The sequence below is a fragment of the Ambystoma mexicanum genome, chromosome 3q (assembly GCF_040938575.1).
Source record: "Ambystoma mexicanum isolate Mex_15411 chromosome 3q, UKY_AmexF1_1, whole genome shotgun sequence".
Taxonomy (NCBI): domain Eukaryota; kingdom Metazoa; phylum Chordata; class Amphibia; order Caudata; family Ambystomatidae; genus Ambystoma; species Ambystoma mexicanum.
In genome coordinates, this window is record NC_090926.1 from 1,106,786,767 (window position 1) to 1,106,813,343 (window position 26,577).

At 44.7% G+C, this 26,577-nt stretch overlaps 1 protein-coding gene across 3 annotated transcripts in view; it reads left to right on the plus strand.

The window, feature by feature from the left end:
• The window catches only part of STXBP2 (syntaxin binding protein 2), a 669,892-nt gene that overhangs the window by 198,305 nt on the left and 445,010 nt on the right, over nucleotides 1-26,577 (plus strand). For all 3 annotated transcript variants that reach the window (XM_069603863.1, XM_069603862.1, XM_069603864.1), the window contains exon 5: nucleotides 13,402-13,480. In XM_069603863.1, coding sequence (XP_069459964.1) covers nucleotides 13,402-13,480 — 79 coding nt within the window. The remainder of the gene's footprint in view (nucleotides 1-13,401; nucleotides 13,481-26,577) is intronic.

Below are 26,577 nucleotides of genomic sequence, written 5' to 3' on the forward strand. Positions count from 1 at the left end.
GTTCCACCGGCGGCCTCCTCGGACCGTTCGGGTTCGAAGCCCCTCTCGCAACCGCAGCCGCGACCTGCGACTGGGCTTTCGGCAAACAAGGGCGCTGCCACCAAACCATCGGCCGGTGCGCACCAACAGAAAGCGCAGACCGCCGTAGAGCGTTCGATACCCATAGCGTCGAAAACTCAAGCTTCCGCCGACAAACGAGTCGCCGACAAGCGAGTCGCAGATAGCTTAGCAAGGATCGCTGTAGCCGACGCCCAAAAGCGTACGCCGAAGATTACGTCGAGCATTACGCATCAGTTAAAGGATACGCCGAAAAAGCCCGAAGGGAAGCAGGGACTACCCCCTTCAGTCAGGGAGTCTCCCGACTCACCTGAAGGTTTTTCGGAGGGCGACGGGACACTTTCCTCGACGCTTTGGGAGAGGTCGAGCCATTTCGAGTTAGATAACCCTAGGTTTCCCCCGCCAGACCGCTCTGGGGTACCCCATGAAACAATGGAAAGACTCCACCTCTGTATGGAGAGGATGGAAAGGTTCATGACCACCCAGGCCTCTCAAACTCACAAGAGGACCAGAGAAGGGCCTCAGGAGGACCCCAGGGCCAAAAATCCGAGGCTAGTCGATCCCCAGCAGGACACAGCCTCAGACTTCCAAGATGTATATGACCTCACTGGGGAGGAACAAGACTTCGAGGAGGAAGATGATTTCATGGACAATGAAGAACAGAACCAGGAGGAATGTCTGGAAGACAGAACAGACATTATAGAAGAAGGCTTCGGGGTTAACCCAGAAGAGGGACCTTCACACCCCTGGCAATCACCATCAGTGTATTCCGACACTGATGTCCTAAACCTAACTCCTCCGGACAATTCTCCAGTTAGGAACACGTCTCCAATTGACGATCAGCCCACGTTCAATGCACTGTTGCGCAGAGCAGCAGCGCATTTCGAACTCGACACCGGGGAACTCTCTCCAGAATTGGACTTTGTAGAAAGAGTGATTAAAGAAAAACCCCCGGTCACCCAGACCATTCCACTCCTCGCTTCAGTGAAGAGAAGGATCATACCTTCGCTGTCCACTCCCGCTATGATCAGAGGGGTCAATCCACGGATTGAAAAACTTTTCACTCCTTCACCCTCAGACCCCCTCTACATTAGGGGACATTCCATTCCGGATTCCCTAGTGGTATCTAATACTAGAAAGAGGGCAGGGGTACCACTTTCCACCAGTGAGGCACCCCCTGACAAGGAGGGCAAGAGGCTATATGCTCTTGCAAAAAGAGTTACTTCCTCGGCTGCCTTCTCAGCAAGAATTGCCAACAACAATTCATTGCTTGCAAGCTACGCAGACGCGCAGTGGGCCAAACTGCGAAAAGACGCCGAGGAAGCACCGGAGCCTTTACGTACGCGCCTACTGTCAACTATTGGCGAAGGAACCCAAGTGAACCAGAGCATTGTTAAAAACTCTCTGGACGCGGCAGAAACAGCAGGACGTTCCTTGGTACAAGGAATACTCCTAAAGCGCCATGTATGGCTGCGCAACTCAGGCTTTAAACCAGAGACACAGGCGTCTTTGATAAATAAACCTGTCGAGGACGCTAACCTCTTCGGAAAAGCGGTAGATGAAGCCCTAGAGATGGCTAAAAAAGAGTTCGACACTATCAAGACTCTTGACCAAATCTCGAAGCCCACTACCAGGCGCGGCTATGGCAACAAACGCTTTTTTCGTGGCCAACGCCAACACAAACAACAAAATCAACATCAGCAATACCCTGCCACCAATTACCAAACCAATAGTGGGCAGTACAGCCAAAGAGGCCAACGCCGGGGCAAAGGGAGGGGTCGGGGATCCACCCCCAGAGGCTCCCAAGCCCCCAACAACTCCAAGTGACGCGAAGATTCGCGTCCCCTCCCATGCAACACCGGTCGGGGGCCGGATAACATCCTTTCTTCCTGCATGGGAGGAGATAACGTCAGACCGTTGGGTACTGTCCACCGTAGCCCACGGATACTGTATCGAATTCAACAGTTCCCCATCCTACAGACCCCCGAGGGGACGTCGCATGACACCGGAACATCTTGCCATCCTTCTCCAAGAAGTACAACTACTGCTGGAAAAAGGAGCCATAGAGGTCGTGCCTCTATCTCAGGTAACGGAAGGTATTTATTCAGTGTACTTCCTTGTACCCAAAAAGGATCTAACCATGCGCCCTGTATTAGATCTGCGCCCAGCGAACAAGTTTATCAAACCCCAAAAGTTTCGTATGGTAACCTTACAGGAAGTAATCCCACTGCTTTCTCAGGGAGATTACATGACAACATTGGACATGAAAGATGCATACTTTCATATTTTAATGTTGCCAGCGCACAGAAAATACCTCAGGTTCATGATAGAGGGCAAACACTACCAGTTCAAAGTGCTACCCTTCGGCATAGCATCAGCACCCAGGGTATTCACGAAGGTGCTGGCAGTGGCAGCGGCCCACCTGCGCAGGTTGTCCATCCCAGTCTACCCTTACCTCGACGACTGGCTCATAACAGGGGATTCTTACGAAACATGCTTCTCCAATACCCAAAAGACAGTAGACCTTTTGTTCCAGTTGGGCTTCTCCATCAACGAAAAGAAGTCCAATTTAGACCCCAGTCAAATCAAGCAATTCCTAGGGGCTCTAATTCAAACAAAGGACGGCCTCGTCTTCCCCTCCAAAGAGAGGGTCCAAAACATGCTGTTTCAAATCCCTCAATATGTAACCGGTCGAGAGGTGACGGTACGCAAGGCAATGCGCTTGCTAGGAATGATGGCGTCGTGTATTTATTTGGTACCTCACGCGCGCCTGCGCATGCGCCCAATGCAAGAGTGGCTCAACAGCCAGTGGTGTCAGGCCAGCGGACTATGGGAGGATCTAGTTGTGGTCTCGCAGGCCTTAGTTCTCTCGCTACGGTGGTGGACAAAGGAAAACATGGAAAAAGGGAAACCCTTTGCCACACCCGCGGCGGAAGCCACTCTAACCACAGACGCATCCCTCACAGGATGGGGGGCGCACCTATCCCATCAGACTGCTCACGGAGTGTGGACTCCGAACGTAGCATCCAAACACATAAATCTACTGGAGCTACTAGCTGTGTTCAAGGCGCTAAGAGCCTTCCAGGAACACCTACAAGGCAAAACAGTAATGGTCCTTACAGACAGCACCACAGCCATGTACTACATCAACAAGCAAGGGGGCACCCACTCTCCAGGTCTGTCCAAGCTGGCCCAGAATATATGGAAGTGGGCTCTCAAACAGGACATGTTCCTACTATCACTACATGTACCCGGGGAACTCAATCTGCTAGCAGACAGTCTCAGCAGAGATTTCCCCCTGCCCAAAGAGTACGAATGGCGCCTGCACGAAGACATCGTCTTCGACGTCTTCACACAATGGGGATTCCCAGATATAGACCTGTTCGCAACCCTGGAAAACTCGCAATGCCTAAGTTACGCCTCCAGGTACCCCCAGAACCAATCCAAGGGGAACGGTCTGTCGATGCAATGGTCAGGGAAATTTGTTTACGCTTTTCCCCCCCGACTCCCCTTCTCAACAAGGTGGTGCACAAGATGCACCAGGAACAAGTGACCATGATACTAGTGGCCCCAATGTGGGCACGACAACCATGGTTCGCTCACTTGATGGAGATGTCTCTATCCCCCCCAGTAAAACTCCCCTGCCCGTACAACATGCTGTCTCAGGACAAAGGCAGGACTCTGCATCCATGCCCCCAGAACATGAACTTAGCAGCTTGGCTCCTGAGATCATAGAGTTCGGACATCTACAACTCCCGCAAAGATGCATGGACATCCTCAGGGAAGCCCGAAAGCCGAACACTCGCCACTGCTATTCTAGCAAGTGGAAAAGATTTGTCATCTGGTGCAGGAGTAAAAGCATCAACCCTATTGACTGCTCTCCCACACATGTGGTCCTATACCTGACCCACCTATTGGATTCAGGTCTAGTGTTTAACTCCATTAAAGTCCACCTAGCTGCACTTTCTGCATACACCACTTCCCAACTCAAAGTGTCGTGGTGGAGGATCCCTGTTATAAAGGCCTTCATGGAGGGAGTAAAGAGAATACACCCCCCGATAGCTGACCCAGCTCCCGGATGGGACCTTAATGTGGTACTTACCAGACTCATGGGCTCTCCATTCGAACCCATGCACAAAGCATCTCTTAAACACCTCACGCTTAAGACTGCTTTTTTAATAGCTATCACCTCCATCAGGAGAGTAAGTGAACTTCAGGCTCTTTCTATTCTAGACCCCTTCGTTACAGTTCACAAAGATAAAGTGGTTCTACGCACTCACCCTAGGTTTGCTCCGAAATTTATTTCTAAATTCCACGTAAACCAATCTATAGAACTACCAACGTTCTTTCAAAATCCTTCCAATTTGGGAGAAAGGACTCTGCACACACTAGATGTACGCAGAGCGGTCATGTTCTACATGGAAAGAACCAGACCACTGAGGAAGACTAATCAGTTCTTCGTCTCGGTGGCAGCAGGAAGAGAAGGAGATGCAGTTTCAAAATCCACTATTTCTAGATGGATTGTTCAATGCATCACTCTCTGCTATACTCTTGCTAAGAGAGAACTGCCCTTTAGGCCAAGAGCACACTCTACTCGAGGCACGGGGGCATCCATAGCATTCATTGCAAATGTTCCCCTTGAGTCCATCTGCAAAGCGGCTACCTGGAGTTCTGTGCACACCTTTACAAAACACTACTGTCTAGATACACACTCTAGATCTGACTCCCAGGTGGGACAGGCAGTATTACGACACCTTTTCTCTACTGTTCCTTCTCATAACCCACCGCCAACTCCGGGTACTGCTCGCTAGTCTATGCACAGCATGTGATTCTAAGCAGATTAACAAACATCAGAAGAGAATGCATTACTTACCGTAAAAGCATTTCTGATGATTGTATCTGCTTAGATTCACATGCGCCCGCCCTTCCTCCCCGCTCGGATGGAAGGAACATAGACTTCCTTTATATATCTCTCTCTCTCTCTTTTCTGTACTCACTCACGTCTAGAAGGCTCCCTCAGGGCAGAAAAATACAAACAGAGGGACCTCGACGCGTGAGGGATTGTGGGTACAACGCACGTCACTATAGGGATAGTGTTTCAGACACGCCTTGTCGACGTCCCCTTTTCGACTACGAAAAACAAAATGCAATACTCCGCAGTGACCACTGGATGTCGGACCTATGCACAGCATGTGAATCTAAGCAGATACAATCATCAGAAATGCTTTTACGGTAAGTAATGCATTCTCATATCGGATACTAGATGTTTGCTCAGTAGCCACCTACATTTTAGAGTTGATATGATTTAAATGAGGTTCTTCACACACATTAATGATCACATATTATTTTAGGGATTTCAATGTGATTATTTTTATTGTCTCTATTTCCTTTTCACTCTCATTCTTTTCCACTAATGGAATCCTTGCTTGTACTTGAACTAAATGTCTTTGGTAACAGATACTTATTCATTTTCAATAGTGGAGTATTTAGTTTATTGCAAGTAAGTCTCTAGAAAAAATATAAAAAAAGATCTTTTCCTGAAAAGGTAAATGTATACATTTTGAGAAGCCCCTGAGGAATTGAGAAATTGAGCGAGACGCATGTTAGCCTGAGCGTTTTTAATCAACATGTTTGTTAATTGTCATTCGATAGATTGACAATTAAAGAGTGCGTTTATCTTAAATACTAAGAATCAAACCATTTCTTTTTCCCTTTTGAGGTTATATTTTCTACTTTTGGACCAAAGTTCTTTTCACTTAAGTGAATTTCGGGACTATAGATCTTGAATGTCCGTTGTTGGAGAGTGAAGGCAACTTTACCTATGTATTGCCATCATTGTAACTGATAATACAGAAAATGACAATCACATGGAGGGAAATCATTCTTTGATTGTCTAGTACATGCATCATGTGTCCTGGCATTGAAAGAATAAGCAAAGAGGCAAACAACTTTGCTATTTGCAAATACATAGTCATAAATATTACATGTGTATCAATACAGTAGTCTGTTAAATGACGATTTCGCTATTTCGAAAAGCAAACTGCAAAGTGAATCACTTTTAGGGACTCACAATTTCGGCAGATAAGGCAGCATAAAAGAAGACAATAGCCATGATGACGCTCTTTAGTTAAAATGAAGCTGGGATTTCAATGAAGCTGCGATTTGAGCCATGTCAGCAATCTAGGCACTTGACCATATATCTTCCCAGCTTTGGTCTGATGAATACAAATATACAATAGGAAAACAAACTACAAATATTGAAATCCTTATCGAAATATGTTCAGAGTAAGGTTTTGCTTGTGAATGTGAAAAAGTGTGAAGTCCAAGACCAACGGATATCACGTAAATGCACTCAACAGTTTAAAAAGGTAGGAGGGTTTCAAGTCTTGTGAGAAGACACAGATTTCTGTAGCCATTTGTAGGTGTGTGGGAACTTTCAGATGCAAAAGCCGGGTCGCGCCATCAATTCAGTTCTTATCACTCAAACGTTAATGCAAAATTAGGAGTGTTTAGCTGTATGTTACCAAAATGATGCATAGCTACTCATTCAGTTACGCAAGGAGAATGGACATGTGTAAAGGGTACTTGGGATAACCCCATTCTAATGCCAGGGGCAGTGGTAGAGCCAAATATAGGCACCAGAGACAGTAGGGCATCATAAAGAATGGAAGGGGGCACCCATACTTTAATACTTTAAACATTGAATAGTATGCTCTGTGCCCATTTTCTGTAGTCTGGCATTATAATTGTGCATCATGTATCTTTGTTTCCCCCACTGTGTGTTTGGAAAAGATAGGGAGACCAAACTAGATAGTTCTGTTGGCACCCACACACCCTAGCGTCTAAAATATATTTCTCTTCTACCACACAGCCATAATCTACGTGCAAAGTAACTGCTCAGCATGAAGTATCTTTAAACCACTAAAGCTAATATTGACGAAAAACCACTACCCGCTTTTGCCACCAAGTATCGAAACTTCATGCATATATAATTACAATTGTTCATTTATAACTTGCTTAATATCAGGAGTCGTTTCTAAGTGTGGGATCAGGATTCAAACCTGTGTGCTGTGTTGTCTTCCAAGAAAAACGCGTTGCCCCTGAGCCATCTTGCCTCCCCTATGCACTTAATCTGATAAGGGTATCAAATGAAGTTCTGTAATTGGAAATGTAAGCCCATAACTCTGAATCCATGTATACATTATAAATGCAGGATTACAAGTACCAGTATCCTATGTGATCTTAACCTGAAAAGTAGGATTCATTATGTCACACCTGAGATGATCATTTGTGATATTTGCAAACTGTTGTATGAGTTGTCCAACTTTTAAGACTTACGGAGACCCCAGAGAGCCTTGTGTGATCGACATCTCATTGATACAGGAACGCAGCTGGTGGTTATGCATAATGTGCTTTACATGCATTAACCTCAGTCATCTAGATCTTGTTTTTACATTGTCATGGCAGTCACACTAAGAAGGGTTCAAGCATAACTTCCAGCTCGCTGCCGATGTTTTTCCAGTAGACCTGTATTTGACTGACATTGTCGAAGAGCTGGGCAATGAAGAATGCCCAGCTGCCAATGATGCAAAGATCTGTCCAAAACTACGTAGGAAAAAGATGGGTCTGGCTGGTTTCAACTAACGTGTAATGCACACACCACAAGCCATGCATTCATGTCCATGAGGCACTGTGTATGAGTACCAATGATCACTTATGCCATAGGCTGCAGACTGGTACACATACCAATCATCAAAATTATAAAGGAAAGATGAACCCTTGAATATGGCCTCTGCTGGGTCAAATGTTAGTTTAAAACATATTTATGATCACGTCTGGGCTTAAGTGGCACTGATGTTAAGAAGCTGATTAATAACCACTTTCTCCTGCACTCGGAAAACGATTGAAAGTCTAGAGATTGTTCTGAAATGTTATCACATGCATCCCATGACAGTTTTATTTCTGAAATAGACACATTCTAATTAACATTAGGCCTTTTTTTAAACATATTTTTAAAATTACATTGTGAGACCTAGGCCTTTCCCCTCTTTTGGATTCTCTGACTTACAGAGCATTGTGATAGTCTTTAACATCTGAGTGCCTGCCGTCTTGTCCAATTGTTCAACTTGTCTCACCTCTCTTTTCTTGTCTGCTGTCCTTCCCTAGTGTTCTCCCTTTCTCTTCCTCTTCTCTCCTCTCCCTACCTACACTATGGTGCTCTCGGTCTCTCCTATTTTCTCTAACCGCTTCTCTATTGACTATCCTGCTCTCCCCACTAAATCTGGTAGGAAGAAGTTTAAAAAGGACATCATGGTCTCCAACCCTAGGCCTCCCTATTGCTGACACCTATACCAGTGCCTGCTCCAGGCAAACATTCACTGACATCCTCTTTGTCATTCCCTCGCCAGACCTATGGACCCTACATATGGTCTCTGTGCTCTCTCCTTTCTCTTCCTCTCCCCATTAATGGTGGCACCCGGTGGGGGGCCCTCCTGGCCTCCTTCCACTCCTCTAAGGTCATCATTAATGTTTATGTGAATGGTACCGTCTTGGTCCAAGGCCCTCAGGCCAACCTTCTCCTCTTCGATAGACGCTTCCTGCGCCTCATCAATTTCCGTTCTTCTCCTGCTGTCCCCTCTCTTACCACCACAGCTTCCTCACCTGCTGTCTCCTACTTGGCTACCTTGCCCTCTCCTCCCTCTGCTTCTGCCATCCGTCAGGCTTCCTCCACATTTCCGCAGGGCGTACGTCTGATATGTACCCCTCCCTGGAAGTTTTTCAAGGACGGCAACCTTCTCTATATTGCCACTCTAAATTCAGCTGTCAAACACCCCTCCCACATCTGCCGCCTTCTTTAGGAACTTGACCTCGATGTCCTCGGTCTCATCGAGACATGGTTCACAGCCAGCTCTGTCACAAGCTTTGACACCCTCCTCCCTGACAGCTACAAGATCCTCTCGGCGCCTACGTCCAACCGTTCTGGAGGGGGAGTAGCCCTGATCTTCCCCGAGTGGATTCCTGCCTCTGTCATTCCTACATAGGCCTACTCCTCCTTCAAATGCCTAGTCTGCAGGCTCTCTCTCTCTCCTAGCCATTCCCTTGTTGTGGCTACTATCTATTGGCCACCTGGTCAGATCTCCTCCTTCCACTCTGAGTGGGCGGACCTCTCCTCTTCCCTCCTGCTCTCGACCACTCAACTCCTCCTTCTTGGAGACTTAAACATCCACCTGGATGCTTCCTGTCCTGTCTTTCCTCTGGACTCTTTTGCAACCTTTGCAACCTTTGCTACTCTCTCACTCCGTTCTCCCCTCTGGCCCGACTCGCTCTGCAGGTGACACTCTGGTAGTTCTGATCTCCTCAGACTTTCCCTTTTCTATCCCTCTCACCACTCCTCTCTCCTGGAGTGATCACTTTCTCCTTTCCTCCCAGCTGACCCTCTCTACCCCTCAGGCCAAGCCAACTTCATCACTGCCACCCATCTTCTTGGTCATCCGACCCATGAAGCGCGTGTCAGTTGAGGCTTTCGCTGCCACTTTCTCATCCCCTCCTCCCCCTTTGGCTGACTCACACCCTGACACAGCCCTCTCCATGCTCCACTATGCTATATCTGATACTCTCTATGTTCTTGCCCCTGTCATGAGGCTCCGCTTGAAGCCCAAAGCCAAGTGCAACTCGTGGTACGACTCAGACCTAGTCACCCTCAAAATGTGCATGCGGCATCTAACAACTCGGCTGAACTCTTTAAAATCTGCAAGGAACTGGCCAATCCTGCCGCAGTCTCTACCTCTCCTGTCCCTTCCCAGGCCCTCTGCACGGCACTGGCTTCTCATTTCATCTCTAAAACTCAGGACATCCTCTCCTCCCTTTCAACCTCTCCCCTTCCTCCCTCTACTCCCTTCTCTTCCTCCGGCCCTTCTTCGGCCACCTCTCCTCCCTCCCTCCTCTGCCTTTCCCCTGTTTATCCCAGACGATGTTTCTAGACAAGTCCGATCTATGAATGCCTCGGCAAAACCGGTTCATCCCTGTTCCTCCTGCTCTGGCCGATTTCCAGAGCTGCCAGAAGCACAGAAACTGCTCTCCTGAACATCCGTGAAGGCCTGCTCTCCAACCTTGATTCCAACACCCCATGTGTCCTCATCCTACTTGATCTCTCTTCTGCCTTTGACACGGTCAACCATTCCATCCTGCTCAACCGTCTCCATGATAACCTGGGTATCACTGGTCAGGCCCTGGCTTGGCTGACTTCTTTTCTCTCAGATCGACTCTCCCAGGTTCAACTTGGGTCCTTCCTCTCCTCCATCTCTACCTGTGCTGTTCCCCAGGGGTCTAAACACTCTCCCTGGCTGTTCAACCAATACCTGGCACTTCTTGCACACTGCATTGCTGCGCTCTGCCTCAACTTCCAGTGCTATGCGGACGATACTCAGCTTATTTTTAGGCTACCTTCAGCCACTTCTTCTCCCTCTTTCATCTCCGACTGCCTTTGCGCCATCCAGGAGTGGCGTGCTGCCAATGATCTCTGCCTGAATGCCAGTAAGACCGAGCTTCTCCTCATTGGAACACCCGCTCCTTCCTTTCCTGCCACTCTCTGGCTGTCCTCCCTTGGCCCTCTTCCTGCTCCCACCTGTGAGGCTAAAAACCTTGGGGTCATCTTCGACTCCACACTCTCCTGCTCTCCTCACATCTCTGACGTCTCTAAGAAATCAAACCATCAGCTGCACCTTCTCAGAGGTAGAGGTATTCTTCCTTTCCTCCTTCCCCCAGAAGCTCACTGTCTCCAGAGCTCTGGTTCTCTCTATGCTGGACTATTGCAACAGCCTCTTTCTAAATCTGCCTGCTTCTACTCTCTGCCCTCTGCAACTCATCCAGAACAGGACTGCAAGACTTGTCCTTGGCCTCAAGCCCAGGGATCGTATCTCTCCAGAACTGAAATCTCTGCACTGGCTCCCAGTGGCTGCGAGGATTAAGTTCAAAATCCTCTGCATTGTCCACAAGGCCTTCTGGGGCCTGGGACCTCAATACCTTCAGCTCTCTTCCTAAATATCGTCCTTCTCAAGCTCTTCGCTCATCTGCCTCCAACTCCCTCAAGTTCAGTCGCTTCTCCAAGCAAAGAGTTGGTGGTAGATCTCTTTCCTCGGCTGAGGCCTCCCTCTGGAGCAGCCTACCTGCCTTCCTGAAACTTGAGGAGAATCATCTCTGATTCCAGAAGCACCTCAAAACCTTTCTCTTTGCTTCTGCTTTTTCTCCTCCTCTCCCCTGCTGACTTCCTGGCTGAAACTGCACTGGTTACCTCGCCACCCTCTGATCTCGGGCCCAGGTCCCCTCCCCTGTCAGTAGCACACCTGCACTGCCTTCCTGGCAAACCCTGCACTTAGGGACTGTTTTTCTGTATCCCCACAGTTCCACTACCAGCACCTGACACCTGATGTCTGCACTTACCCTTCCCACCAGCGGGCCGTACTTTACTTACTGTTTATTACTCTTTATCCCATGTACTGCACTTTCCCACCTCCCCCTTCCCATGCACTTGCGCAATCTGAATGACACCTGGCCTAGTAGGATTGTTGTCTGTCTTCCCTCTGTTCCCCCTCCCTTGCCTCGTCGCGCCTTGAAACAGTTGTGTATAGGCGCGTTATAAATGCCAGATGATATCATATATCATGGCAAGGGGTACTACATCCGAGCGGGGTGATGCAAACTGACGTATTTGAGTAGGGATTGAACGTAATTGCAGACTTTTGGATTTTGTTGTTGAAGCCTTTGCCAAACCGATTTTAAATATGCTGGTAGGGTAGAGTTATTTACTGAGGGGAATTAGTTTGCAAGGTCTCTGGCGACAGTTGATGAGCATCCATTAGATTTTCTAATTTGGAGAAGCTGGAGGATGCGTATGGTTTTTCCTCTTGCGACCATTGTAGCGTGAGCTTTTAAGTTGAATCCTTGGATTTTCTAGGCCATGCTGTAGGTAAAATGCAATTTCCATTCTAGTGGATCTTTTATTCTATTCTGTTAAATCATCAATGCATGTGGTCCGGGATTTGATTTGGCAGTTTACAAATTTTACTAATGCCAGCCTGTTGAGAATTACCATGTGAGCTGTTTGAATTAGACTTCATCACTAATAATATCCAAGGTTATTTCAGCTAGGAAATTGCAGTAGGGAAACAAACCTAGGGGTGCCAGAAGCCAAATGGGAGAAGGGTAAAGGAAAGGAATCTGGGGGTGATCAGTTCATTCCATAGAACCTGGTACATCCTAATGGTTAGCAAACGTACTGAATGTTTGGCAGATTATGCGATCTGTTGAATCAGTGGAGACTAAGTCCTTCTGGAATAAATTCAGTGGTCCAAGTGTATGAAAAGAAGTATTGGAACTACATTCCCTGCTGGCCAGCCCCCTATCCCCACAAACCCAAACAGCACGCCCCCTCCAGCGTGCACATCAAACCCCAAAAAAACACAACTGCTGTTTAAGGGAAAGTTCAGTGCACTGAAGAGCAAGTTTCAACTTCTTCCTTCACTTTTATTTTAAAACGAAGCCATTCCGGAACGGCTTCTTTTTAAAATAAGTGTAGGAACAGTGAAACCTTTTTTTTTTCTTTAAGTATATGGGTACCACTCCCGCTCACTTCGACCACTGAATAAATTGTGGTTCGCGATTAGTGACTGCATGTTTCCATATTAGCAGTGAGACCATCTTCTCATAGCAACTGGTGAGGGTAAGGTAGATAGTTCTATTTCTGTTCTATCTAAGAGTATACTGTAAAAGGAGGGACTTTTGTATGTTACACCAAATATGAAGCGAACATGTAGTGATGGGTGAAATATGCCAGGTATAACCTCAAATGAAAGGTGGTCAATAGCACAGATTTTCTGTTACAAAAAAATATCTACATTTTGTTGACCCATAAAGGCTTATTCAGGTTGAAGGATATGCTGGGCTTTAAACAGTCTTTCAGGTTGCCATAGTGTGGCAGATGAACCCCAGAAGGGCCCTGGGTAGTGATGGTCATGTAAGGGGCTGTTTGCTTACCTGTCATAACTGCGTTTACTGTGCAATAAGTGGGGAATGTACTATTTTACTAGAGTATGTGACAAGTGAGCTGCAGAAAATGGAAGAGCATCTTGCTAGAAGGAGACCGTATTTCCTTGTTTAATCACTCCGATCACTTACCTTAAATGGAAGTTATCAATTTGGTCTTGATTCGATGTCTGGCCCTTGTACTTGACATACGTCCGCATATTGAATTTGATTCATGAAACCTGTTCTCATGATTGAGAGGACATACTGACACATCATGATGCTTACTGTGTTTTTCTTTTCTCTTCCATGCTTAACACCAAGTCGGTGCAAGCCCTGATCAACGATTTTAAAGGTACACCGACCTTTAATTACAAAGCAGCGCACATTTTCTTCTTGGACAGTAAGTATGGGCAGATCATGTTTTTTATAGATAATTCGTGATCGTGGTGAAAGTGTTCTTTGTCCAAATCTGTATTAACTCTCCTTCAAACTCTAATCCCATTAAATGACAAATGTGCACAGTTCCAGTGCTTAATAAAGGTGGACAACCTCAGCTAGTTGTGTTTTTCAAGCAGCTACAAGTCTGTAAAAACAAATCTTACTGACAGACTAAATGGCCCTGATCTGGAAAAAGGTGCGCTAATATTGAAGACTATATTCAGACCGAGCATCCCTGCCTACGTGCCAACAGCAGTCGCTGAAGGTCGAATCCAGAAGACAAGCTCACCACCCTGTATCCTCACACTTAACTTAGACGTATGATGCGGAGCGATTGGCTTTGCATGCAAAAATATTTTTACTTTCCAATGTTCTCTTGTTACTGCAAGTTACTTCATTTTTGCCTGCTCACTTGCTTCTCTTTCTTATCCCAATTTAAGCTGTTTATTAGAGATTTTTTGTAATACAGAACTGTTTCATATTCCATAAGTTAACAAATAAGTATAGTAATTAATAAAGATGACAAAAGAATTAAAGAAATAATCTTTCATATGCAGTATAAAGTGCAAACCAAAATATTGTGACCCTAATGGTAAACCACAATAAGTAACACCACCCATGCAAGTGCGACTGGTAAATGTTCGAACACCGCTATCTGCCAGCATTGCATTCTACAGTGTCATGGAGCTAGTCTCCACACAGCGATACCTTGTGTGACGATTCACTAGGTGTCGTCACTTCTCTCCAAGGGGGAGCCCTTTCTCATGAGGCTAGGGAGGTGCGGCTGCCACCTAATGTTCCCCCTTCGGGTGGTTTAATGCAGGAGGACTTCCAAGAAACAAAGTAAATCCACTTTGTTAGGAAAGGCGCATCTCAGCCCCAAATAGGTTGCTAATGTTTAATATATTGTAGATTAGGTATCCAGTTTACGATATAAAAGTAATGAAGTTCAAAGAAATATTTTCCAAAGAAATATTTTAGCAGGAATTGTTTAATTCACATTCCTGTAATATTTGCCGCCAAAATTTGTTTATGTAAATCACACAATGAGTTTGCATCTCAAATTGCCCATAATACTCTAGTGCCAATGCATTTCGGAATTAATCCTTCTTCAGGGCGGTATTATAGCAACAAACAATTAATATAGCATGACTTATTACATTGTTAATAGTATATGTACATACAACAGCCATTGTTTAAGGGTTATTACAAAAATCACATACCAATCCGCGAATCACGTCCATTTGAAGAGATAATGAGAAAAATAAAACGGAATGCCAATTAGTTAACTGAAGTAAATGTGCATATTCTCTCTATCTTTAAACTAAGTGTGCGTGTCATACCTTGGTCATGTCGAACGCTGAAATCGTGGTGTTGTGCAAGGATACAACAAGATCTACAAAAAAGTTAAACAAAAATACTATGTCATCCTCAAGTCTTTCCGTAGGTAAGGCCTGTGAAATCTAATTGTTACTGCTGTACTTACTAAGCTTCTGTTGTGCACAAAGCGTGACCGCAGAGTGAGCCGCTTGCAACGCGCTGGCGTTAGTTTACCTTTCGTTTTAAAGGTTACCATGGAGACGGTGCGAGGCGTCGTGGTCTAGACTGGAGCACGTACGCCTCGCGCCCCACCCTCGGGCGCAAGCCAGGGGGCGGGGATGTCTCCATGGTGACCAACCCATTGGAAGTCAACGCGCGTGATTGTAATCTCATGTCTACTGAGCCAGAGCAATTAGGGGACTGGCAGTGTGTATTCATTTAACGGATCCTAATAATGTATGCAAGACTAATGGTCCACATTGGCTTAATATGGGAAGTAGGGCGTATGAAATAAAATAATCCATAGTAATCCAACTCTGGGACATGTATTCTATCACTATGGTGTCATTTAAGCAATGAGTTTTCCACTATTATGAAGACATAAACCTAAGTCTAGTGCAATCTTAGAGAAAAACATGGCAAGGAATGTAAAATGCGGTTAAATAGCGGAACAATAGCAGCGGTTGTTTTCATAGAAAATATCGATCTACTGTGAATAAAATATAGAGTTAATTCTATTCTACAGAAATGATATTACAAGAAACACATAAAATTTATTTCTTCATTGAGCCCCCTTGGAGTAAGGGAACTCAGACGGTCTATCCAAAAGGATTCTCTTTGATCCATTTTCCTTTGGAAATTCTCGTGGGTGTCTCTTTTCGAAACCACTTCTAGGATAACAAAGCGGATTTGAGCCAGGTTGTGTCTCTTCTCATCCCAATGTCTTGACACCGCTGAGTTCAGATTGTGGTTCCTTATGCATGATCTATGTTCATTCCACCTAAATTTTGCTACTCGCAATGTCTGACCCACATAGTACAGTCCACACGGACACTTGATGGCATAAATCACATTAATAGAGTCACATGTAGCGAAATCTTTCAATCTGATTGTCTCTCCTGTATGGGGATGTTTCACTGTTTCTCCTTTCATCACATAACTACAATTGCTACAATTCAAACAAGGAAATGTTCCAATTCTTTCTGTGAGTTTCTTCTTAAGTGTTGGTTTAGTTTGAACTAGTCTGTCTTTTAGGTTTTGACTTCGCTGATAGGCAAATGTGGGTACTTCGTTAAACAGGTGTTCTACTCTCTGATAACAAAATAATATGTTCCATATGAGATACCATAAAAGTCAACGGATTCCGAGAGGACTACGCATCCAGTTACGTCCAACATTGTGCAAAGAGAGTAAAACTTTTGTGAAGAAATGGGAAGCTATACTTAACAAGTGCTCTTTGGATCTTATATTACTGACCATACAAGAATTGGCGAAGGACATAACAGATATCAGTAAAGAAATCCAAGAGATTGAAGAAGCTTTGGTAACAACATTGAATAGAGAGGAAGTTGATTCTATCCTTCAGGAGATAAATGACAAACTGGCAGAGTACAAAACAGAATTAGAATCCAAAAAAATCCGCAAATTTAAAAGGGATACTTATGATTATCTTAAAGATGAAGTCTATAATTGGATGGACAAATATGGCCCCCCAATAAGGAAGCCTAAGCCTACAAATTCAAGTGAAACATCAAGCTCAGGAACTGATACAGAAAGGGAACCCCCGAACCGAGAAGAGGCCAGTACGGCAAGCACTTCAGGTTTCTCCAGAGTAACAGAAGAGACACCAGCGAGGGACACACCGTCTTCTTCTTTTTTAGACAAAGGAAGAAGAGAACGAGACGGGGGAGTAGAAAGACCAAAAGGAAAACCCAACACGAGACTTCAACAAAAGAGAACATAGTAATAAATTTATCATCTAGAGTTTTGACTGATAAAGAAACAGAAACACTACAGAAAGGCCTAAGTTTTGTTCCTACATATGACAGCACATTATTTGAGTCTAAAATAGAACTTTTTAAACTAATCAGAAAGATGAAACTAAAGGTGTTCTTTAGCGAACTGGACCATCAAGAAGCTAGGGAAGAAGCAGAACTTAAGGAATTCAGAAGTAAAAGTACCTTTATCCCTCCAATAAGTATACCTTCAATTGAAATCTTCCAAAAACAAGTTACGAGAGATTTTGAAAAACTTAAGTTTAAAGGTCAGTCACCTCGAAACATGAAACCTCATGAACTAAGGTTGATACGTGACTTATATGGAGATCCAGCAATCACAATAAGGGCTGCGGACAAAGGAGGAGGTTTAGTACTGCTTAACACTAGAGAGTATGAAGAAGAATGTGAGAGACAACTAAGTGATGGCAATACGTATGCTAAATTGACACAAGATCCCACACCTGAGATAAAAGTAAATTTGAAGATTTTACTAGATAAAGCGGAGGAATTAGAGTGGATTAATCACCACACAAAGACATTTTTTACCAATTCACACCCGAAAATACCACACTTCTACACCCTTCCAAAGGTACATAAGGACCTCATCAAACCCCCTGGGAGACCTATTGTAGCAGGGATAAACAGCATTCTAGAACCTCTAGGCAAATATGTGGACTATTTTTTACAGCCACTGATTCAAAAAACCAATACATACATCAAAGACTCAACCCATTTTTTACAACTCTTGAACGGAACTCCATTCAATTGCAACAACATCTGTTTTACCATCGATGTTAAAAGCCTCTACACATCGATCCCCCACGATTTAGGGGGTGAGGCGGTGGAATGGATGCTACTCAATGCTGAAGAGATACCAGCTCAGAAAGAATTCATAATGGTACTCCTGGAATTTATTAGCAATAACTCATATTTCCAATACAAGAATGACTACTATCTCCAAGTGGCTGGGACAGCCATGGGAGCCACTATGGCCCCCCCCTTATGCTAACTCATTCATGTACAAATTTGAATCTGAAAACATACTACAGAATGAATATTGGTACCCAAAATTGGGTCTTTGGATCAGGTACATCGACGACATATTTGGAATATGGAAAGATACAGAAGAAGAACTGCTCAACTTCTTCACATATCTCAACAACATAGATGCCCGTATCCAATTTACTCAAGAACACTCCCTAACTAACATCCACTTTCTGGATGTAGACATTAAGATTACCAACACAGGCTATCAGACCACCATCTTTCGAAAACCTACAGATCGGAACAATCTATTACAACGCCTTAGCTTTCATCAACCGAGTCTCATAAAAAACCTTCCATACAGCCAGATGCTTAGAGTAAAAAGATTGGTAAGTGACCCAGAAGACTACAAGATAGCCATCCAAGAGATGGGGAAAAAGTTCCTTGAGAGGGGATGTTCGGAAGAAGAAATAAATACAGCTCAGTCACGTGTAGCCGCACAAAGCAGAGAAGACCTATTGAAGATAAAGACTAGGCAAAAGTCGGCTCCACCACTGGTCTTTGTGTCTAAATACTCACGTCAAAGTAACCGAATTAAGTGTATTATTAAAAAACATTGGAACATATTATTATGTGATCAGAGAGTAGAACACCTGTTTAACGAAGTACCCACATTTGCCTATCAGCGAAGTCAAAACCTAAAAGACAGACTAGTTCAAACTAAACCAACACTTAAGAAGAAACTCACAGAAAGAATTGGAACATTTCCTTGTTTGAATTGTAGCAATTGTAGTTATGTGATGAAAGGAGAAACAGTGAAACATCCCCATACAGGAGAGACAATCAGATTGAAAGATTTCGTTACATGTGACTCTATTAATGTGATTTATGCCATCAAGTGTCCGTGTGGACTGTACTATGTGGGTCAGACATTGCGAGTAGCAAAATTTAGGTGGAATGAACATAGATCATGCATAAGGAACCACAATCTGAATTCAGCGGTGTCAAGACATTGGGATGAGAAGAGACACAACCTGGCTCAAATCCGCTTTGTTATCCTAGAAGTGGTTTCGAAAAGAGACACCCACGAGAATTTCCAAAGGAAAATGGATCAAAGAGAATCCTTTTGGATAGACCGTCTGAGTTCCCTTACTCCAAGGGGGCTCAATGAAGAAATAAATTTTATGTGTTTCTTGTAATATCATTTCTGTAGAATAGAATTAACTCTATATTTTATTCACAGTAGATCGATATTTTCTATGAAAACAACCGCTGCTATTGTTCCGCTATTTAACCGCATTTTACATTCCTTGCCATGTTTTTCTCTAAGATTGCAGTAGACTTAGGTTTATGTCTTCATAATAGTGGAAAACTCATTGCTTAAATGACACCATAGTGATAGAATACATGTCCCAGAGTTGTATTACTATGGATTATTTTATTTCATACGCCCTACTTCCCATATTAAGCCAATGTGGACCATTAGTCTTGCATACATTATTAGGATCCGTTAAATGAATACACACTGCCAGTCCCCTAATTGCTCTGGCTCAGTAGACATGAGATTACAATCACGCGCGTTGACTTCCAATGGGTTGGTCACCATGGAGACATCCCCGCCCCCTGGCTTGCGCCCGAGGGTGGGGCGCGAGGCGTACGTGCTCCAGTCTAGACCACGACGCCTCGCACCGTCTCCATGGTAACCTTTAAAACGAAAGGTAAACTCACGCTAGCGCGTTGCAAGCCGCTCACTCTGCGGTCACGCTTTGTGCACAACAGAAGCTTAGTAAGTACAGCAGTAACAATTAGATTTCACAGGCCTTACCTACGGAAAGACTTGAGGATGACATAGTATTTTTGTTTAACTTTTTTGTAGATCTTGTTGTATCCTTGCACAACACCACGATTTCAGCGTTCGACATGACCAAGGTATGACACGCACATTTAGTTTAAAGATAGAGAGAATATGCACATTTACTTCAGTTAACTAATTGGCATTCCGTTTTGTTTTTCTCATTATCTCTTCAAATGGACGCGATTCGCGGATTGGTATGTGATTTTTGTAATAACCCTTAAACAATGGCTGTTGTATGTACATATACTATTAACAATGTAATAAGTCATGCTATATTAATTGTTTGTTGCTATAATACCGCCCTGAAGAAGGATTAATTCCGAAATGCATTGGCACTAGAGTATTATGGACAATTTGAGATGCAAACTCATTGTGTGATTTACATAAACAAATTTTGGCGGCAAATATTACAGGAATGTGAATTAAACGATTCCTGCTGAAATATTTCTTTGGAAAATATTTCTTTGAACTTCATTACTTTTATATCGTAAACTGGATACCTAATCTACAATATATTAAACATTAGCAACCTATTTGGGGCTAACTGAGATGCGCCTTTCCTAACAAAGTGGATTTACTTTGTTTCTTGGAAGTTTTTTGTTTGATTAGGTCCTAGTGCCACAGGACCGTTTTTGAATTGGCAGCTCCAGGCGAGAACATTATGATCAACTTACTGTATAGTGAATTTAGTATTTTCTCAATATAAGCAACTACTATAATATGTGGTGCCCTCCTCACCCTTTTCTTCTTAATGCAGGAGGACACCATGGGGAGGGACTCCCCCCTCATGGGCATAAGGATGACCACTTTGGTAAAAGCCGGCACAACACTCCGAACCTATCCATCTCAAGCCCATTGCCACCTTTCCACCAACCCCTGCTTGATAGCACTTCTATTTGGTATTGTAACATACCAGTTGTTTCTACTGAGATGAAGAAGATTGCTAACAGTCGTGTGACTAACTCCAGTACTGGCACAAAAAAGATGACACAAAGCATAAAGATTACCAGCAAGACCTGTACCGAGATGAGGTGGCCGCCAGGAGCCATGAATAATGGCACAGAGAAGATACAGGAACAGTATTGACTTCAACGGGGGAGTCGTCATGAGAAATACATGAAAACAGACAAAGGACTTTGAGAAAGGGAGCCTCAGATCTGCACGAATGACAGTCCAGCCTGGAAAGTTCGAAGGAGACCTGGAGGATGCGGTGGGAAACCCAAGAGCAGCCCGGTCCCAAAGGCAATAGGCCGATGACGGGAGTCCTTTGCCTGGTGTTGTGGAGCAGATAAAGTTTGTGACTGGAACCTGGTAGACGGTGGCGCAACCTCTGGGATGTGGACTGAGCAGTCCATTAACATCCTGTGAAGGGTCCAGGAAGAAGGTAGGTGGGGGCGGGAGCAGCAGAAGTCATAGACCCCAATGCAGTCTGGTGAGAAGATTCATGCACCCAGGAGGAACCGGCCCAAAGTCAACGTATTTAAGGGGCACGTCACAGTGACTGGTAGGGGATTGGAGGTGCGAGAGAGACACAAACTGCATGGGTATAAAGATGCAGAGAATCTTCCTTGTGGCAGGTCTTGGGAAGAGAGTCAACCAAGTGGGCCTAGTGAGAAGGGAAGAGAAGCAAGGGTCGAGGACCCACACAGAGGTTAAGCCTATGTTGATATGATGCATCTTCCTTGTGGCAATACTTGGCAGGGATGTGAACCAAGTGGGCCTGACAAAGAGCTAGCGAACCGGGTCTGCGACCCAAATAAGTACAAGGGGGAACTGTTGCAGAAATTACCTGAGAAAACCGGAGAAGGGAGCCATTCCCCCCTACTCATAACTGTTACTTTGTTGAAACTATTTCCTCTGGACCCAGCTTGAACATTACCAGAGAAGCCAGAGGAATGGAGTCATTCCTCCGGGCCACACCTGGAACTGTGTGCAAAGACCAGGAGAAGGCAGTCATTCTACTGGTGAGAGAATGTTACATTTGATTAAGACTCTTTAGTTACAGTGTAAGGGACAGAGAAGAGGTTTTGACTTGGGCCGTTGCTTTTAGTGACAGACATTCTGACGGACCCTTTAGTTTTTAGTTTGAGGCAGGGAAACTCCTTTTGGTGATAGCCAGGTGTTTTTGAATTCAGTCTTTGCCAGCCACCATGATACCTCCTGAATCAGTTGCCTACTTCTGCACCCTTACACTGGGTACAGATATATTTATAAAGAATATCCTCTTGAAGGCGCACGGGATATGCGCCATTACTCAAGGATCTTGTACAGGTGGCTCTTTGTTCCGTGAACTTAATGTTTTCATGATGAAAGATAAACCAGCCTATTCACTCCAGATGGCCAAGAAAGATCTCCTGGGATACTTAAACCCCCTTCCTCCTCACCCCTCATTTGATTATGTAAGCAGGGCTAAAACAGAAGACATTAGCTTGCCATAGGTTTCATTGGAGAGCTAACAAAATGAGTACTGCCAAAGCTATGTTAGAAAACCACTGATATCTTTATAAATGCATGTAGATTGCGAATCACTCTTATATTTCAGACATATTTAGCATATTGTATTTTATACATAGTTATAAAGCGCAACAAGGCTGTTGGCATCAAGGCGCTACTAGAAACCAGAGAGGAGAGGGCAAGGAAAGACCATCGCTGTTGAATCCAGATCCTGGGGGCAGACAACCAATGGAGGGTCCTTGGAGATTGTGGAGAGGGTGCCGAATGGCGAGACATGGTATCCCCCCCACCCCCTTCCCTAACACCGACTTACCATCCCTTCTCTCTGCCTTCATGGGCTAGTTCCACTCGTGCCTTATTTTTCCCCATGAGTTCCCACAAAGTACTGAGAAAAGGAAGACTCCTTAAAGAAGACTTCCCATAGAAAACCCCACTCTAGTACTAGGACGAAGAAGAGGGACTTGAAAGACTACAGAGAGGAAGACTACAGAGATGAAATTCAGGCTTGTCCCATTCATTGTATTAACTATGGCCAGGCAAGCGAGACTAAGGACCCGCACCTGAAATTCATTAACAGGGCTCGGGTGTATAAAAGTGGTGAGCTCACAGTAGAAAGGAGCTGGTTGTCCGGAAAGAGCAGCCAGGAAGGAGATCCAGCCTGGAGAGTACCCGTGGAGGATGGAGCACCAAGAAGCTAAGGACGTGCATGGTGAGGCAGTCTGCAGAAGCAGGGCGAATGAGTTGTGTCTCGAGGATGCTGGTGCGGTCAGAAGAAGGGAACTGTGGAGATTGTCGGTCCCTTCGTTGAGTCTGCGGAGTGCTCGTTCTTCTGGGTGGATGAATCGGGCCAGGAGTGTCTGAGGGGGAGGAGGTGAGACCCTGACCTCAATCGCAAAGCATTGTGTGAGCGGAGAAGCCATGGGAAGCAGCAACACGACCAGTGAGTTGCAAAAGATAAAAGAAACCTTGTGTGCAAGCATATGAAAGCTAAAGTGAATTACATTGTTGTATCGGAGTTGTCACGTACAAGCAGTACATTCTCGAAAGGCTACGAAACAAGAATAATGAAGGAATTAACTTGATAAAGAGACTGAGTGAACAGCAGAAGAGAGAGCTGTGAAGTGGGAGCTAAAACCCGATTGAGACCAAGAGTTAAGGAAAAGAGGCTAATATTGAAAGCCAACGAAATAGAATATATTGATAATGGGTGTTAAAAAAAGCAAACCACCTACCAAGAACACATATAAACAAGGTTTAGGAAAATAAGAAGCCAAATGAGAAACTAAGTGAAAAGCAAAAGGGCAAATGGTTGCATGACCTGTAGTGGGTGCTCCGCTCGGTCTGCTAACTGTGCCACAACCAGAAAGCCCCAACCGAAGGAAAATGTTATAAGGAATTTAAAAACAAGGAGTTATCAAACACCCATTGAACTTTGTGCTATAAGGAGTGAGCACTCTAAGCTTGGGGCAGGGGGAACCCCATAGCACCTATTTGAATGTTGTGAACCAATTAAACTCTGAGCTTTAAGGATTAAGTACATAAATCTGGGGAAGGGAACGCTACGCTCTTGTTGAAGACTGGGAACAAGTTGAACGTTGTATTTGCTAGAACCAGTGCTTGAGCTTAAAAGGAATACTTGAAGCTCTTGTTGAACTTTGTGAATCCAGTTAAACATTATTGCAACTGTATCATAATGATGATAATAATAATGATGTGTTATTTATATAGCGCCTTAATCCTTAAATCTTTAAATTTGGGCAACTCTGAGATTCTTTTGTTTGAACTGTGTTTAACTTGAGGAAGGTAATCCCGAGAACATTTGTGTTGAAACAGTCTCTAGGAAAAGGGGCCAAGAGCAAACCAGGAGCTGGACGAAGCTCAGAACTTTACTTTGAACACTGTTTATTTGATTAGTGATATCCCTACACTATGTTTAGGATTAGATGTGAGGGCAAGCATAGGTTTTTCTGACACAGACTTTTGAATTAGTCTTGACAGACATAGTCTTTGCTTAGTTTATTTAGGTTGGGAAAACCTCAGTTCTAGGGCAAGATGGGCGTTAAACCAACCCAAAGTGTTTCAATAAAGGTTTTACAAACTGGTACCTTTGGTGTCTGTGGCATCTCTTAATACCATGCCTCTCGCACAGCTTACTTGTCCTGTTTTCTTCTCTTTTTGTCAGCGCACTCGCGCTCGTTCTCACCCAGCTTGCTGGGTCTTTGCTCTCTCCTCATTGCCCCCTCCCCCCCCTGCCTGCCAACCTACTCATTAGTGCAGCTCCGAGGGCAACGTCACCGCCCGTGCCGCCCCCTCTGTAAAGGGTGACTTCTGCAGTAGCAGCTCCAGACTGTGTTTGCCTGTGTTCACCGGTTCAACATGCAGCGCAGCAGTCAAGCAGCAGCGACTGACAAGTTTCGAAAGGTGCGGGCTGGGTGAACAGCCATTACTGCTCCCTATTATACTGTCTCACTTCTTATTACTTCTGTTACCAATGCTTAAGTCTGCTGTACATCGCCCACAATTGTATGTTGTCCATCTCAGGCACTTGAGCCCTATGCAGGTAACTCACATTTAGGTGTGTTTGCTTATTCTGCTGTATGTTGTAATCTAGGCTTCCCTTTTTCCTTGTTGGGGAGATTTATATTTTTTATGCTTCATCCCCTCTCCTAGTGAGACCCCCAGCACTTTTTGCTGGACTTTTGGACCTTTTTCTTGAAATCATGAATGAGCGGGGCCTTTTTCCACTCATTCATTCTTATGGGTGCTGTCTTGTGGAGCTCGATTCTTTGCATTCTACCTGTACTATGTCTGTTCCATAGCTCTTAAAGGCATCTGCATTTTTCTATTGCAGCACACAGCTCCTTATGGTCAGTGGTGCTAGGGACTGTTGGGGGTCTCCTTTAAGAATCCTTTCCTGTATATACCCTCGAGTAACTACTGTTCTTAATGATAGAGAGATACTTGGTATCTCTCCCAAAGCTTTATAGACTGAGAGATTGGCACACACCACCATATGTGGAGTATCAAAGAGATACCTAGTATCCCCCTTTTCTCTGCTCCTGTGACATTTTTAGTCACATAGCCAATCTCCTACTTATGGCTGGTGGCAGTGGACGTGTTCTACCAACTATTGTGTAATGTTTGTACCGCATGCTATGTTCATAGCAACGGTAGTGCACAATAGGGGCATCCAAGTCCCAACTTGGGGCCTCCCTTCTTTTTTCGCCATTACTAGCCTGGTTGTTCTTTGATAGCCTTACGGGAGGTCAGTGTGCATGTTTTGCCTTTGCCGGTAACCCTTGTGTGTCCCAGCCTAGGCTCCAGAGTGTCTGGGCAGGCAGGAAGTGGGGGAGGAGTTTTCGACCCCCCTGTCCTTTGTCTGCCAGCCCAGCGTTTTTTACCTGTTAAAGCACTGGGTGTACCATCAATCGTGATGGATGAATAGTCTGGGTGGAGAGATTTAATTTTGGCAGGGGATCCCACGATGAGAATCTGTTTTTTCATCGTTAAGACATAGACTGTTAGTTGCCATCCAGTTTTGTATAATGGCGTATCTTGTTAATGATGATTGTGTCTTTCTCATGGTTACCAGTGATGGGGATGAGAATCTGGTTGTCACCCGCAAAGTTCGTGTAGATGACACCCATGTAGTCAAGGGCTGCGAATAGCAGCTTAGTATAGGCATTATAGAGGGTGGGCGAGAGGCATGAGCCTTGCGGTACCCCATTGGAGACTGGTATAGGGTCAGTGCCTTCCTTTCATGTAGAAACTCTAGAAGTCCTTTCTGAGAGCAAAGATTTGACCCAAAGGGGTGGCTTCCTGCAAAAAGTGGAAGTTTTCTGCCAGAGTGTTGCACAGTTTGTCATGGTCCACAAGATCACACGCGGCTGACAAATCTAGTAGAAGTAGGATGCACAGCTTACCGGCGTCTCTTATGGAGTCCATCTCGATTTTTAGGTCCATTAAGGTTGTTTCCGTACTATGGCTGGGCCGGAAGCTAGATTGTCTAGATTCTAGAAGGTGGATCTGCTCAATATGAGTTTGGATTTGTGAGTAAGCAATTTTGTCAATTTATTTTCAGCAAAAACGGGACTCTGGTAATGGGGCAGTAATGTGTAGGTACTCGTGGATCTAGTGATGGTTTTTTGAGAAGTGGGGTGACCCAGGCTTCTGTAATAATGGGCGGGACAACATTGGTCTGAAAAGAGGTATTGACAAATTTGGTGATAGGAGTTAGTGCAGGTGTGCAGAGTTTAACTAATTGCGTGCGGAAGCAATCTCCTTTGCAAATGGATGGTTTAAGCCTGGCTATGGTGTCCAGGACTTGGTCTTGGCTGACCTTTGTGAATTTGAATTGTGTTGCTGAATTATTCTTGGTCTGTATTCAGTGATAGGAGAGAAGCGCTTTTGCTAGTTAGTACTTCTCTTTTGGCTGATATTTAACTTTGG